Source organism: Momordica charantia, assembly GCF_013281855.1.
Source record: "Momordica charantia cultivar OHB3-1 chromosome 9 unlocalized genomic scaffold, Mcharantia_2.0 BLBB01000009.1, whole genome shotgun sequence".
Lineage (NCBI taxonomy): Eukaryota > Viridiplantae > Streptophyta > Magnoliopsida > Cucurbitales > Cucurbitaceae > Momordica > Momordica charantia.
The window spans coordinates 1,675,022-1,691,753 of NW_028275167.1; the positions used below are offsets into that span (position 1 = coordinate 1,675,022).

General features: G+C 34.0%; 2 protein-coding genes and 1 long non-coding RNA gene across 9 annotated transcripts; 1 reads left to right on the forward strand and 2 right to left on the reverse strand.

Moving 5' to 3' along the window:
* The first annotated feature begins 299 nt into the window (after positions 1 to 299).
* On the forward strand, positions 300 to 6,123 carry TRFL6 (TRF-like 6). Of its 6 annotated transcripts, XM_022293578.2 has the most exons (9): positions 300 to 516; positions 885 to 1,041; positions 1,751 to 1,919; positions 2,407 to 2,471; positions 2,683 to 3,654; positions 3,847 to 4,161; positions 4,556 to 4,612; positions 4,727 to 4,913; positions 5,303 to 6,123. In XM_022293578.2, exons 2-8 carry the CDS (start codon positions 919 to 921, stop codon positions 4,907 to 4,909), a joined length of 1,884 nt encoding a protein of 627 aa, XP_022149270.1. In that variant the 5' UTR covers positions 300 to 516; positions 885 to 918; the 3' UTR covers positions 4,910 to 4,913; positions 5,303 to 6,123. The 6 variants fall into 6 exon arrangements, with proteins under 6 accessions (XP_022149270.1, XP_022149303.1, XP_022149278.1 ...); XM_022293611.2 differs by lacking the exon at positions 5,303 to 6,123 and having other exon boundaries at positions 929 to 1,041; positions 4,727 to 5,000; XM_022293586.2 differs by lacking the exon at positions 5,303 to 6,123 and having other exon boundaries at positions 301 to 516; positions 2,416 to 2,471; positions 4,727 to 5,000.
* On the reverse strand, positions 4,913 to 5,856 carry LOC148208819 (uncharacterized). 2 transcript variants are annotated; one of them, XR_015787071.1, is made up of 3 exons: positions 5,646 to 5,782; positions 5,260 to 5,558; positions 4,913 to 5,051 (listed from the first exon to the last, which is right to left on the reverse strand). It is a non-coding gene; the product is annotated as an uncharacterized LOC148208819 (long non-coding RNA). The 2 variants fall into 2 exon arrangements; XR_015787070.1 differs by lacking the exon at positions 4,913 to 5,051 and having other exon boundaries at positions 5,117 to 5,558; positions 5,646 to 5,856.
* Positions 5,980 to 8,844, reverse strand: LOC111017768 (vacuolar protein sorting-associated protein 2 homolog 1). The gene is made up of 5 exons (XM_022293642.2): positions 8,637 to 8,844; positions 7,986 to 8,116; positions 7,714 to 7,818; positions 6,431 to 6,691; positions 5,980 to 6,295 (listed from the first exon to the last, which is right to left on the reverse strand). The coding sequence occupies exons 1-5, from the start codon at positions 8,671 to 8,673 to the stop codon at positions 6,158 to 6,160; spliced, it is 672 nt and encodes a 223-aa protein (XP_022149334.1). The 5' UTR covers positions 8,674 to 8,844; the 3' UTR covers positions 5,980 to 6,157.
* Positions 8,845 to 16,732: the final 7,888 nt, after the last annotated feature.

A 16,732-nucleotide genomic window follows, 5' to 3' on the forward strand; every position in this document is an offset into this window, starting at 1 on the left:
AATTTCCTCAAATGTAATAATGTCGATGAAATTACATGGGCAGGCCCATTAAAAAGTTGTCTGGGCTTCTCAAGTGTTGGGCCGAAGCCCATATTGTGAAGGAGCCCGAATTCATACGAACACATGTTTGGTGTGGCCGATGACAACACGACAAGCACGTGTGAATAGAAGTCTTCATTTTTTAGCGGGCCGATGCGCGACGAACCGTTTCGGACGCGAGGGTTGCTAATTAGCTGCAATTGAGAGAGTATTTTGGAGTCCGGTACTCTGAAATGGATGTAGTAGAAAAACTGCGTGCTGAAAAAGCCAGGCCCGAGAATGATACCCTATCCCGTGCCGCGCGTATAATCCGAAATTCTTCATTTTCTTAACATTCAAGTTTCTCCCTCTCTCTCTCTCACTCTCTCAATCTCTGTTCGCTTCGAAGCTCTTCGCGAATAAGCCCAATCCTGTCTCTTTCAGTTGGATTTTCGAGTTTCAGTTGCTGAGTCAACTCGATTCTCACTTGGTTCTATGGTAAGCCGCAACGAATTTAATTTCTCTGTTGTGATTTTCCTGCCTTTCCTCACTTCAATCAGTGTCTAATGTGTCTTTCTTGAAACTCGTTAGTATTTACTGGTTCATTGGAATTCGGTGTAGTAGGAAAGATGGAAGAGCTGTCTTGGTTGGTTTGTTCAGTGAATTTTAATTTGGGTGTCTGATCATTTGGATATGAATTCGTTTTTGATAGAAAATTAAAGATTCGTAAATTTATAGTTATTGATTTATAGTTGAAAGTTTGAGTTACTTGAGGTGGATGGAGGAGAGGTTTTTATCCTGAAACAGGTGTTAGTTTGAATTCTTTGGATATTTATTTATTTCTTGTCTTCTTTTGGGGGTTTCAGTTTATGTATTTGAGTTGCATGTGGTGGATTTTCCATGGAAACAGTGGTTGGATTTGTGGAGAATGGAGGAAACATTGAGGAAGGCAGGGTTGCGCTTGATGACTCCACTCTGTCTCCGAATCAGATTGCCGACCCAGTTGTATACAAACTTGTCCGGGTATCTTTTTTCATTTCTTTGTTTTAATTTGTTTGTACCTTATCGATTTTCTTGTTCGAAGGAACTTTATTACTTTAGCTACTAGTGCTACTCGGCCAACAATGTCCAAATCATACCCGAGTATAATCTCTTGTGCCGGAATCAGACTTCTAGATTTGAATTGCTTTTCGTGCAATTCATCCATGTTTATGATTGGTGGTTTCATGAGCCTGTAGCCGAGAGCATCATTTGATTGGAGTACTCTATGCAGGTTAAAGATACCATCATACTCATAGACGTGTCAATCGAATGAAGTACTGAATGGAAGTCTAAAAATAAATGCACTTCATATTGTGAGGACTAAGAAATATATAGATTGAAAGAATTGTTGTGTACGGCCCCTCCCACCCACATAAAAAAAATGGAGGATTAAAGAAGTTGGTAATTGGTATCCAAATTATGTTTTAAATAGCAAGCAAGCATTGTATTTGTATATATGTTAAGTTAGGGACATCAGTCGATATTATAGCTGGAAGAATATGTGTAACTTATATCAGGCTTGGTATCAAAAATCTTCAAATATCTGTGGAAGAAGTTATGTGATCTGGTCATTTCATTGGTGTTGTAGTGGAGATTGCTGTACTAGTATTACTTTCTTTTTCCTTTTCTTTTCTCATCCCTTATTAGTTTTCATTTAAACTGTTAATGAAGTTCTGTATATCATATTTAGGTTGACGGTGATGGCAGATTTGTTCCTGCCACAGATGATGAAGTAATGGAGGTTGAGGATCTAATTGAAGATGACAAGAGTGAAAAAATTGCAGATGCAGGACAAATTGTAGGATGCGTACCCACTGAAGGTGCTTTGTTTGGGAAGCCTCATTTAGAAATCTCAAATGGTTGCCTTTTCTTTCATTTTCCCACTTTCTTTTGTTATTATAACTACTCAGAGTTTCCCCCCCGGTATAGGACGTACTGAACACTTACAATCTTTAATGTGTATGATTTTATATTCCAGAGTGGCCTTAAATAACGACTAGAGGTTGGCATGTCAAATTACCATTGTTGTCATTTTTATTTTTTCAGACTTACATACACTACCTCTATTCTGTATTCAAGTTATCTGTTTCTTGATACCTATTGAATGGTCTCCTCTCAGTTTTATGATATATTGCCGAGTTATATTGAATAACGAAGTTATGATCATATCTTTTATTATTGGTCATGTACCTCACTAGGATCATGTACCTTTTGAGTTGAATTGGTCAAATTGGCTATTATAGCTAGAAAGATTATAATACCACTTCATGCTTTCAGCTAGGCTCAACACGTTCACTTGTTTTCCTATTTTCTGTTGAGTTTGGTTATGATGTCTGTATTGTTAAGATATGCCAGGTTTATCCCAGTCTGAAACCTTCGAAGCTGATGCAGGATATAATGCCCGATTGGAGGTATGAATTTTCTTTCTCATGAAATGAAATGCCTTCTTTCATTGAAGATCCTGACTGATTGCTTGGAATACAAAAGAAACATTGTTATATCCAATTTTTTTTTTGTTAATATTTATTGGCGTCCTCCTTAAATTGCCATAGCCTGTATTTTTGGACTCTAGTTTATCAAGTCACTAATTGTGTATTATTTCTGCCTTTAAATATCTTGTAGTACATTGAGGAGGTACTGCAAAAGGTGAAAGAGGAAGAGAGGCTTCGCTTAGCATGTGGATCACCTAACCATGCTTCTGCTTATGTGAATGGAGACAGGAAGTGTTCTGATCAGCATGGTAGATTGCCTGTTATCGATGAAAAGCTCCAATCTAAAATTTCACAGCAGGAAATTGCTCACTCAATTTCTCCGAGTTTAAATGAGAATCATGTGAATGAACATGAGAGTCTTGGTGATTGTTTAAAGCATCCAGATGAATTAGTAGAATCTGAATCCTCAGATGCTGTTGGTACTACATCTAACCCTGATTTTTCCTTGTTAAAGGGGGAAATATGCCTGGATAATCTGTCAATTAGAGAACTCCATGAATATTTCAGAGCTACTTTTGGGAGAGAAACTACAGTTAAAGACAAATCGTGGCTAAAGAGGAGAATAGCCATGGGATTGACTAACTCATGCGACATTCCACCCTCGTCTTTTATAATTAGAGAAGGAAAGTTTGTAGCCGGAGGAATGGAAGAATGCTCTCAAAATGTGGAGGGCATGTCCAATGTTCCGCTTGTCAAAGCTTTAAATATTGAATGCAAAGGTTCACCAACAACTCACAGTTGGGAAAACAAGAACCACTCTTGCATTGCTGATATGGAACTTGATCATGGAAGCAAAGATCGACTTGATGAAGAGAGAGCTGCTGTTAAAAGAATTCGAAAGCCTACTAGGCGGTATATCGAAGAACTTTCTGAAGTAGAGTTAAGAGAGCATGGCCAAAAGGGGGCGAGTTTGTATAAAAATGCTCCGTCAGATGGTACATCGTCAAGTTCTATTGCAAGACCTATTAAGAAAATCATCTCTTCAGATGGGGGAAGAACTATCATCACTAGGATGGATACACTTGGTGGATCTGGTTTTCAAGTTCCATGTGTTTCAAGAGTTCGAAGGAGCCGTCCAAGAAAAGACATTGAAGCCCTTCTGGTATGTGTTTATACCTTTTAAAGTTATTGTTTCCAAACATTGTGACTTAATCTATATGACTTCATTAACTCTCTGTGAGGGCAGTACTTCTAAGTTTTATTTTGGACAGTGACACTATCTTGGTTTACTTTTACTTACAAATGTTTCGACATTTATCTTCTGATTGCTGGGTTTTTATACTTTGTTGCTTAGTTTGCCCCTCCAGATAAAGATCAGAATCCTTCAGTTAAGGACACAGATCAGAATACTTCAGTAATGGACACAGAGGAAGTGGAGAAGAATTTGGAACCGAAGCTAACAGCTTCTGGCAATAATGCATCAGATGATAACGCAGCCATTGTTCCGACATCAAAAGGTGGAATGAGAAGGAAGCATCACCGTGCTTGGACTCTTGTTGAAGTTATCAAATTAGTAGAGGGCGTGTCGAAGTGTGGAGCTGGGAGATGGTCCGAGATTAAGAGACTTGCTTTTTCATCGTACTCATACCGTACATCAGTTGATCTCAAGGTATGTTTTCTCATGAACTCCTCCTATTTCAAAATCTAAATCTTGTTGAACTATGTAATTGATTTCAATTTTGTCCTCAATGCTTTGGAAGTTTCAATTTTACCCCAATTCTCGACACCAGTTACTTAGCTTAGGGGTAAAATTGAAACCAAATAAATTATACATGCCCCTTGAGTATGTTGTTATTTTCTATTTTTCACATTGGTTGGTTTTAATTGTGATCCCAACTATATAATACTTTCAATTTTACTTTAGTCTTTGATTTTTGATTTGGCATTTTACTCGAAAGTGTCAGACGACAGGTTTCTATGAAACAAATTATAAGATTTGAAGCTAAAATGGAAACCAATCCCATTTTGTTTTAATTTAACTGAAAGGGGCTCTCCCTTTGTAGGATAAATGGAGGAACCTGCTTAAAGCTAGCTCGGCTCAGACGCCTGTTGATGAAGTGGTAAGCATTGGATTGATATGAATGTTACTGTTCTTTGATTATACTTTTGATATGAATGGTTATATCATTTGAAGTTCATTTTTGGATAATGAAATGAAACCGAATGGAATGCAGGTAAGTTCTCGGAAACATGTGTCGGTGTCGATACCTGCACAGATTTTGTTAAGGGTGAGGGAGCTTGCGGAGATGCATGCCCAAATTGCTTCAAATCATCATCATGGCCCAGCAGTAGCAGCAGCAGCAGCAGGAGTTACTCCCACAAATATGCATGAGATGACTTCGGCCGTGTGCTTGTAACATTGTAAATAAAACACCTACTGTCTTATTTTTCCCACATTACAAAACAGAGTAAAAAAAAAAAATCCAAAATAAAGAATTTCTTAACCTAGCCACAGTTCATTAACCCAGTCAATGTTTTGGTTATGTTTTCTTCTGGTCCCTAAAGAAACAGAGAAAGGATATTAAGTTATTATATAACACCAAATTATGAACGAAATTGGAAAGGACAATAAGGGACGAGTTATTCATAGCAGATATGTCAAGTTCGTGCAGTTCCGGACCCCAAAAAGTTGATGTGCTAACCAAAAAAAAAAAAAAAAAAAAACAAATTGGACTAACTTTTTATGTCGTTTTGTGAAGATTTATACCTGGAATGAACCCATAAGATTGCCGTTCATTGTTTAATTACAGCTGCAGCATCTTCATCTGATGGCCATTGAAGAGGAGCTCCTAATCTTGATTATACATTCACCATGGCTGCTATCTTCATCGGCTTCGGAATTGTCATTTTTTGCTCACTGATCTGCATCATTCTTCAATCTAACAATGCTAGACTGGTGTAGTTGCTGTTGCCATCGCCCCATCCGCCCGAGTTAACCGAGTTAACCGATCCAGTTAAGAACATTGAACAAGAGGTTCCAAATTTCATACAGATATCAACATTGGCCTACAAGAAAGACAATGAGAATGAGTAAACTAATACTGAAACTCTGTGTTTTGTGCTTGTCACCTTTTGAAGATGGAGAGCGCTTACGGCAGCTTCCCAGCTGCAACCATGTATTTCATGCTCCATGTATCGACGTATGCTATTGTCACATTCGGACTGCCTTCCCTAGACCTGGAGGCTTATAAAATGAGCTTTCTCCTTGTTAAATATGGGAGAGGCAGGGCCACAAAACATGGTTTAATATTTCGATTGCATATCGGAATAAGAAGATGCCGAAAGTCAATAGAAGCTTCTAGTTCTAGCACCACTTGACAACGAAGTAGAATGGTTAATCTCATGACAATTCTCAGATTCTTCCAAACTGTTCCAATTACTCTTGCCAGCAGATTCTAACAATTCAAAATTTGTACAAGAGAGAGAATTACCTGATCACAAGATTCACATGTGCTGAATACATTGTCTCACTTCTCCAAACAAGAGATCATACTTGTCAAATGTATTATTCAAATACAAACTTGGTTGATTAGAATTCAAATATAAACAATACATGATTTATTATGTATCTTATCTGAGTGTTATCAGTTCCCCATAATTGAAACCTACATCTTCCTCAAGTTATCCAGCCTAGCCTGTAAATCACTATCAATTCCAGTATCTTCACTTCCTGTGGCTTCTGCTTGGGCAACTCTATTATTTGCAGTAGGAACCGACACCGATGCAGAGGGTGCATTCACAAGCTGCACGAGAGAGAGAGAGCATAAATCAATTGCCATTGTGCTTAAATTACTTTTCCCATGATAAAGCCTCTTTTAATTGGATGCTAGAAATTTCATAAAACTATGATAAAAACATATGCATGCAAGTGCATTTACCTCTGAGTTAATATCAATTCCAATCTCATCAAGCACCTGATTCACAAGCTCATCTGTCTCCTCCTCTTCTTCATCTCCTTCCAAAGCATCGTCAAGAGCGTCTGCCATTAATTCAGATGTCATTTCCATCTTCTCATTCTGCCTCTCAAACTCTTGCATTATCTTCTGTAATGCCGGCAAGTTCATCTGCCTATTCATCTGGCCCATTGCCTTAGTAACACCTTTCATGGCTTCTCCCATTGCTTGAGTTGATTTCAGTGTCTGCAGGAAGCAAATGGTAGGAGCTAAATTTGAATAATCACAACTGCAGAAACTGTGTACCTCAATTGATTAAAAAAAGCTAATAACATCTTTACAGTTTCAAAACATTGTAAGAGTTCTTCCAGCGATGAAGTTTTCAAAAAAATTTCCATTTCCAATAGTAAATAATACTTTCCTAATATGAAACAAAGGAATATTTAGTACTTATTTAACGTTGAAAGCTCCTCTTACAGTGATGGACGTTTTGCTTTGAATAGAAAAAGCATCTTCTTGTTAACTAATGATATAGCTGATTTTGCCTAAATTGATTTTCAATAGAGTATTTGAAAAATAAATAATGGAAGATTATTCATAGTGCATTTCAATGGGCATTGATCCAGAATGTGACAATTAGATAAACCAAATCGAAAAGTAAACAAGAGGCAGACATGCTAAAATAGTATGTCTGAAATCCTAAAAAACTCAAAAGAGAGTTTTTCCAAATACTCTATTGAAAATCAATTTAGGCAAAATGTACAGGAAACACAAAGAAACAAACCCTAAAATATCTGATACAATTAATAGAATCAAATATATTTTCTAAAAGGTGACATGAATAAACAACTCCTAATTCCAATTTGCACATCATTCGAAGCAAGAAAATAGTATTCCCTCAAATCCAAATTTTGTTCAAATTTTCCTTTTATGACACGATAAAATTAGAAGATGAAAGTGATATTTATCTAATATGAAAGCATCTTTATATTTGTCCTTAATTATGTGGGAAGAGGACCGTATGGCTTGTAAAATGATTTCATTAGGATGTATGTAAGTGCACCTCATTTAAAATTTAAACCAATAAAATGTATCTATAATGAAGCTTAACAAGCTCTAGATAATTATAACCATAAACTTTCAACTGACTTTCAGTCATCAACTGAATAATTATAATAAAAAATTTCTCAGAAGTAATTGTACTTGCTCCAATGAAAATGAAAGATGAGATGCAATAAAATTTTTGGAGAAAGGTGTACATATAATACCTGAATTCTCAAAGCCACGCCCTGGAGCTGAGATTTTAGTTTATAAAATTTTTCAATCTGATGTCGTGTCCTGATAAGATCTTTGGCCATGATTTTAACAGCTCCCTAAAAAGAACAAAAGAATCAATAAAATTTAACAGAGTTGATGGTTACGACCTAGTATCCACCGCCCTATCAAAAGAAAAAAAAAGCACACTTACTTCGAAGTTAAGAAATTCAGTCAATGAAAATGTGTCGATGTTAAAGAACAAGTTCAAAATTGGTTAACTCACCATCTGTCCTTGTTTAGCATTTTTCTTTATCTCCACAATCAATTTCTTTTCCTGAGATTGTAAGCCTTGCCTTTCCCGTTCTATTTCTCTAATGGACTTATCCAGCATCCGCTTATTCTCCCGCAAAAGCTCTGCGAAGAAAACCAAAACAGATTAGTAAATTACAATCTCGAGACGTCGTAACAGAGCGCGCAAATTTACTCATATAAGTTATAACGCATAGGAAAGTTTTGATTCCTGGACATCACGAATTAAATTACATGTAACCACTGTCGACGAATTTCATCCACATCAAATTGACGTTTACAGGACTGAACTCCAGAATTAGAAATTCATCATAAGAAAGCACGCCATCACATAGAACAAAGCTCCAGAACATGCATATTTTAGAAGGTAAGACTGTAGAATTTTCATCCACATCAAATTGACGTTTATAGGACTGAACTCCAGTGTTAGAAATTCATCAAGAATAAAACTCCGGAATATGCATAATTGAGAAGGTAGAACCTAGAGTTTCATCCACATCAAATTGACGTTTATAGGACTGAGCTCCGTAGTTAGAAATTCATCACAAGAAATCACGCTATCATCATTCATCAAGAACAAAGCTGCAGAACATTCATAATTTGAGAAGCTAAGAACGTTAAGAACCTGCGGGAGTTTTTCGGCTGCCAAAGAGGAAGCTCATACTTGACCGTCGATCGATACAACCAAAAGATGCGTGAAATTTCCGATCTCGATGATCTTATTCCTTTTTCGCTTCACCTTCCGTTACTCAGCAACTCTCTCTCTGCTCAAACTCCGTCGACGAAAGTCACCGGCAACGGTGGGCTCACGCCATAGAGCCACCTTTTCCTCTGGCGAATCGCCAATCAGTACGTAAAACCATGGCGAGGCCCAAATCTTTTCTTGGGCCGTTATGATTATTGGGCCTCCAATGATGGGATCGCAAATTGGGCCGTAAGGAGTGGAAAATCTACGAGCCCATAGCCCACCTCGGCAAGGAACCATATGGTGATATTCTACTTCTTTATAAAAATAATTTCAAATATATTCATACTTTTTAAATGTAATCTCAAATATGAGCGATTTTCAAAAACTCATTAAGCACTCATTTGACTTGACAATTGAAATAAGTTTGTTTCTATTTTGAAGTAATCATTATAATGATTTGCGTATTATATATTTGTCAATATGAATTATGAACATAGTTACTGGTTAATAAAAAAAAATGCACTATATGTATTATTGTTATATTCGCAATATTTAACTTTTATTATACTATATTTATGTTGACCCAATTCTAATTTTCAACAAGCGAATTGATTTTTTTATGGAGAAAAAAAATTATTGATGGGTGTTCCGAAAAAGATTTGAAAAATCTCATTTATTAAGGGGAGGAGAATAAGAAAAAAAAAAAAAGAGTTGAATTTACTGAACAGAGATATTTGCCTAATTTTTCTTTCAATCAATAGGGCCATGCAATGGAAGAGCCACTAATTGAAATCATCAAAAAGCATAATCTTTTTCATCTTATTTCTTCTCTCTCATAATGTTGTTCCTTTTTGTTGTTTTCGAAAATGTTCAAATCAAATTGTCAATTCTACTTCTTTTGGAATTACAAATGCACTGAATTATGTGTTTGCTTAATCCTTATGGCTTTTATACCACCTAACTATTCTTATTTTTACATTTTCCTACCATTTTTCAAGTTTTATTTTCGTTAGATATATAATTTGGTTTTTAATGTATTTAAGTTATTTTCATGAATGACTCAAGTAAAAGGCATTACTACAAATAGATTAATTAGTACCCACAGAAACATTTTCATAATTTCATAAGTTAATCCAAAAAAAACTTTACTAATGAAAGTAATTTCATAATTTATTCAAACTTGAGGTTCAAAATTTTAAAACGATATGTATGTGGATCAAAAAATAAATTTTTGGTAAGAAACTAGCAAATATATATATATATATATATATATAATTTGTTACGAGTAAGACAAAACTATAGTCTAAAAATAGAGGATGGAAAAGTCTAGGAAGCCAACTTAGATCTGTTGTCATAGTCTTTGGTCTTGAAAGCAACAAAAGAGAAGTTGAGAAGCGAGAGTCTTGGGACACAAACCTCTTCGAATCTTATACCAAATCAAGCTCACAGCACTCAACCAATGACCTAAGTTGAGGGGGTCGAGCCGTCCATGGAATTGACCCTTGGGCCCTTGAATTAAATATTCTTGTGTGGGACAAATTCCTCGCTCTCTCAATTCTCTAGATCAAAGGAATTCTAAATAAGAAGATATTTAGATAATCTTAGATTTTTCTCTCTAGAGAAAAAACACGCATAAAAAAGCCACAAAATTCTAATTCTATACCTTCTATAAGTTCTGACTGAAGCATAGAACTGTGGTTATTTTTTACAAGTTCCCCGGTGCTAATTTGACCATTCGATTCATCTGCATCAATATAATTTTGAGTCCACATCATCATTATTGTCAAAGTTTTACTTTGACTCAATTTGGGAAGGGATATCTTAACTATTGTTCTTGATCCTTAGCCGATTTTACATTTTTCAACTTTTTTTTTCCATCCAAATTATTTTGTTGCCACTCGCAATCATATTTCTCCATAAATGAATATGAACTCTATGGAGAGTTTTTTGGTTATGGAAGTCACTTTCTCTATGATTCCAAAGCTCAACCAAGTACGATAGTCGGCTTGGAAGGGACTACCACCATAGCCAAAGTAGACCCTAGCTATCTAGGCTTCACTCTGTTATCATTATTAATTATATATTACACTACGAAATGTTTGTTTCTCTATTTTTTAAAAAATACTTTTTGTTTTCTATACATTTTATTTTGGTTTCTATACATTTAAAGTGTTCCTTTTTTATCTTTGAACTTTTAAGATGTGACAATTTTAATCTTTTCATTTTCATTTTTATCTCATTTCTTTCCATCACAATTTTAGAACAACACTCACTAAATTTCTTGATGGGTAGTCTTTTTCATTGTATATATATATACAATTTTTGTTAAAATTTTACAAATAGCGATGAGTTTGTCATATTAAGTAGATGTTTTTTAAAGTAAATAACTAAAATGAATAAAATTTGAGAGTGAGAGACGACTAAAATGAACGTTTTGAAACAATAGGAAAAAAACAAAGTAGATACGATGGAAATAATATCTAAATGTCTTAGCTTTTATACATTAAAATATAATGTAAACCTTGTACAATTCGAGGAAGATGATAACCTAAATGCCTTACGTTCCTTTTTTTTTTTCTCAAAGATGCAATATAAAAGCTGCTAACTTTGGTTATTTATAGTTAAACAAAAACGAGAAATCTTCTCGGGATCATAAAAAAGGAGAGGAAAAAAAAAAAAAAAAAAAGAATTTTCTTTTTTCTCTCTCTAAACCCACCCCACGCCACGACTCCCACATTACTGAAAACGCAACGCCTTTTCTTTTTCACAAAGCTGCCCTGTCGCCATCGCGTCTTTTACTTTTTCTTTTTCAAAATCTTTTTCCTCTCACCACACCCACCATTTACCCTTTTCCCATTAAACCCACCTGAACGTGAACTGTACCACTCAGACGAGGTGGGCAGTTCTGTACTTTCTAAGGACAGGGGTAGTATCGGAAATTTAGTTCAAACCAGCCTATTTATCATCCAACGTCAAGATTATTTAAAAATGATACCAGATTCAACTACACCGAAGAATTAGAACTTAAATACGATTTTGGTTATAATTCCGATCAAAAAGGTCAAGTGTATTTTTTAATTTTGTATAATTCATATATGATCCATTTGTTTATATGTCACTTGGACCACATACTTGAACTAAATAGAAAAAAACTAAAAATATATTGTTTAAAATAAGATATAAATTAAAAACTATTCTGGGAAGGAAATAAAGTGAGAACAGAATAGATAGGTGTTACCAAAGGTTCTAAATATCGATGTCGACGAAAATGTCGAATCTCAATTTCATAGAAACGTCGACGAAAATTTCTATAAAATATCGATATTGATAGATATTTCATGAAAAGTTATAAAAATAAAAAATTAGTAAAAACTATCTAAATTGACAAATAAGCATTTCATCCATTTTTAATAAGTTTAAAAAAATTAATATTAATATTATGTATATATCAGTGAGACTTTGTAGATATTTTTATATTCTCTCGATTTTTTGGTAATATTATGAAAATATTAACTTACCTTTCATGTCGATATTGGATCTATGGATACATGAAAATATCAATAGATCAGACATGTTGACGAATATTTCATATCATAGTATTAACAAACATTATAAATTCTATCGAGTAAAATAGATAATACTTAATTCGTAATATGTAGTTGTTAAAAAATGTTTTTATTTTATTAAAAAAAATGTCAATATTTTATAGTTGCACGTGGCATAGAAGTACAGGTGTCAGAGCATGAGTGGTGGAGTTTTGTGCTTTGTCAGGGAGGAGGGGAAGCAGAGGGGGCCTTTAAAAAGAGGATCAGGAGTTTTCAGTGTACATCGCATTATATGAAATGAGCCAAAAGAAAGTCCAAAACTCACCGTATTGGCATAAGAGTTGGGGTTGGATCTGAGCGCACGTGTGCATGCGCGACAAGCCCGGGACAAGCTGGCCCTACCCGTCACGTGCGGAGGGAGGAGAGAGAAATTAAATTTAAATTGAAAATAATTTATTTATTATTATTATTTTATTTTTAAACTCTGCATGCATGTGGTAATGAGTTTTTCCAGTTCGTGTAGCACGCTTGGGTGCCAGACTTGGGAGTGCATTAGTGGGCCCATCTCTGTCAGGGCCCACCACCTATATTTTTCCACTTTTATTACGTCACCAACCTTTTTATTTGATTTTTTATTTAATATTTGGATAAACACAAAATTTTATAGCTAATTTCCCTGTGATTTTGGCGGTGTTTATTAAATGGGTCATTAATTGAAGACATGTGTGTTGGTCTTGTAGGTATTTTGTTAATTAATTTAGTTTAAGAATTGGGATTCTTTGTCAGTTGTCACACAATCAATATTCACCAACTCTTTCAAACTCTTTTATGTATATAATAAACCCTATTCGGATAACATTTATTTAACAAGAAATTAATAACAATATTTTTATAGATGGAAAATTTTGAATCTTTATTCTATACTTCAAATTTCACATTCAAACTTTTAGACTTTTATTATTACAAGGAAGATCCTCGTAATCTTTACAATGGTACAATATTGTTTGTGCTTCGGACATAAATTCTCATGCCTTTGTTTTTGGTCGGTCGAAAAGACCTTAAATTAGCAGTCATCCCACTTTTAGACATTTAACGATATCAATTCAAAAAACCTAATAAGTTTATTGAAAATCCTACCAAGAAATCGAATTCACTATCCAATATATAAAGAAAGAGTGCAATTTAAGGAGATATATATAAGAGAAAAATAAGGAAATGAAAACCTAAATATATAATACGGTTAAATCCACGTCTAATTAATATGACGTCTGTGTTTTCAAGTGGATAATCTCAATGTATCAAAATACTACTTTCGAGAATTGAACCCATGCTTGAAAATTAGTCCGTGACATGATGGTAGCGAAAACGCTTAAATGCTTATGCAACAAATTCAAATGAAATCACACCCAACCCACTCAAGTTAAAATTAAAATCCATCACATGTTCATTAATTAATAATTTTCAACAAATCAAAACTTTTTTATTGTGGGAGGGGAAGAAGATATGAATAATTGAGGCACCAAACGAATTAATGAAAGAGAGGACAAAATTGACAACCAAGAGCCACCACAAAGGGAGGCCCCTTCACAAGTTTCTTTGGAGACAACAGCTCTCCAAAACAAAAGGGAAAAATCCCAAGACAGAAGTGACAAGCATTGGTTTCTATTCGATTGGACAAAGTTTACAAGTGCAGAGGAAGAGAAACAATGGCCAATGGGGAGTGGTCCTGTGTGTGTCACCATAAATGGACAAAGCATATAAAGAGGATGGAGCCAAATTAAGGGTACCAGACAATTTCTAACTATAAAGTATATGCGTGTGTATAGATATAATTGTCAACCTGAATCTAGTTTAGGTGCAAAGGTAGTTTTGTTTGAACTTTCGCCTCACATGTTGACATGTCTTATTAGCAAATCGGTGAAGATGCTCTTACTGATCGGTATGTAGGCGAACTTTTATGGTCTGTTTGATTTCTCGTTTCTATCGTGTTTGTTTATTGTTTTCTAAAATTTTAAATTAAAGAAAAGTAAATTTTTTATCTAAAAATTTATTTTGGTTGAAATATTAATACTATTTTGGTTATGGGACTTTTAGTTTTGATTCATTTTAGTTTCTTTACTTTCGAAATATTCATTTTAGTTCTTGTACTTTCTATCATTTTAGTTCATGTACTTTCAAAGTGTTCGTTTTTATTATCGTACTTTTAAAAAGTGACAATTTTGGTTCCTATTTGTAAAATTTTAACAAAAATTTTACCCATAATAGAAACTCTTTAATAAAAAGTCATGTTATATTTCAATATATTGAGTGTGTATTGTCGTGTTGAAATTGTGATAGAAAAGAATGAGATTAAAAATAAAATTGGGGAACCAAAATGGTTAATAATTTAAAAGTACTGGGACTAAAACAAACATTTTGAAAATGTATGAACTAAAACGAATCAAGGGTAGAAGTACATAGACCAAAATAGTATGTTAACCATTAATTTTTTAAATTAAATTTTCAGAACTTTTATCTTTTAAATATTATCATGGATTTTATAAGTTAAAAATGATAAAACAAGAAACTTTATTTTGTTGTTTCTAAAATTTTGAAAATATTTCTTAGGTTACCCGATTCTTGGGTTTCTTAAAGAATAAAAAACGAGAAACAAAAAATAAGAACATTACCAAACGGACTCTTGAATATCCAATCCGTTGACAACTGTAGAAATGGATAGGGAGATTTGAGAGTGGGAAAAGCCATAAAATTGCTTTTGGATGAGCGGTAAGTGTGGGATGGCAGTGGGTGGTGCATGGTCGTTGAGTGACATGCATGGGCCGACTATTTAACTTTGCACACCACCTGTTTGATAAAATTCCTCTATCAGTTTTTTAGCCTACTAACTACACTTGGAGAGTTTTGTGGCGCACATGCCGCGCTTTGCCCATGGCCTACTACACTGCATGCCCTCCCTCCCTCACCACCATCCGTAATTGCCACTAAGCTACCTTTATGCTATTTGGAAACATTAATACTCGACCCTAGTCTCGTGTCGGTTAGAAGTGGAAAGGTGTCGTTGGAGGTGTATATGTAAGTAAAAGACCTTTTGATCGAGTTTAATACGAAAGTAAATCGTCTATGGAGACTTTAACTTGGCTATATGAGGAAATGCTTTCGGTATAGTTAAAAGCACTTTTTACTCAAAATTATTGAGTTTGAGAGAGCAATTTTTTTTTTAGAATTCTTTTAGCGCCCATAATGCTCGTTAGGGAAGTACTTTTTAGAATGTCGAACTAGACGGTTAAAGTGATTTTTCTTTGAGCATCATCTTTTTTTTTAATTAAATTGCTTATAGAAACATATCATTGAGATGATCCCTCTGGAAAGTATGAAAAATGACTTTTTTTTTAACCAATTAAAATTATTTTTTAAAATTTCGATCATAATGTTTGGTTAAATGACCAAAAGTGATTTTGAAAATTCTAAAAACACTTAAACTTAAAAGTATCTCTTTCATACTTGTCTCAAACTCAAAATTTAACTAGACAATATCATAATGTCGTTGGTGTATCAGTACAAGCCAAATTAGTTTATGAATTCTCACATATACATCGGTATCATCTCTTTACTTCTAAAAGTTTCAATTTTGTCCATATTCTTCAACTTATTAATCTTAACGACATATTTACAATTAATTAACGAATGACGTTGAATGTAACAAATAAAGAACAATATTTTTCTACATTTCCTCTCCTACTTGACAAAAAATTTATCGACAGTCAACAAGAGAAAATGGGTGCCAATCGATAAGCACACCAAAATATTTTTCATTAAAAAATTGATACGATAACCACCATATATAACGAGAAATCTTAGGTTCATAAATTTGATTTGAAATGGATTGATATAGAGTAGTAGGGTTAAATTTATAACTCAAAGGCCAAAACTACAGAATATAGGGAGGACCCATATAGAGCCAATTCTCCAAATCTATATGAGATACAGCCAATTTATTTGAAGCCTATGAAACTTTTGACTATAGGGGTAGCACTTAGCACATAGCTAGGCTTTCTTTTAATTTCCTATTCAACAAGATCATAGGCAACCTTTCTAAATTTCTTTGGCTTGGATTTTTTTTTTAAGTTAACATTAAAAAAAAAAGTTGCTTTATAATCAGCAAATCAAACTGCTATGATTCAGTGGCCCTCCCAATTTTTCCCACCTTGTCAAAAAAAAAAAAAAAAAAAATCAAACCCCTACTGTTTTAAATTTTAATTAGAAATTAATATTCCTTTATTTTAGGTTATTTTTGGCTTTTTTTTCCTTCTATGAAATGAAGTTTTGTACTATTAGACTTACAATATTTTGTCTATATATGTCTAAATCAATTAGAGTTTATTAGTTGACATGTCACTAATAGATACACAATTTTATTTAATTAATAATGATATTTTCTAAAAAAATGGAATTCCTCTCTTGGTATATTTAAGGAATACAAGCTGGTTT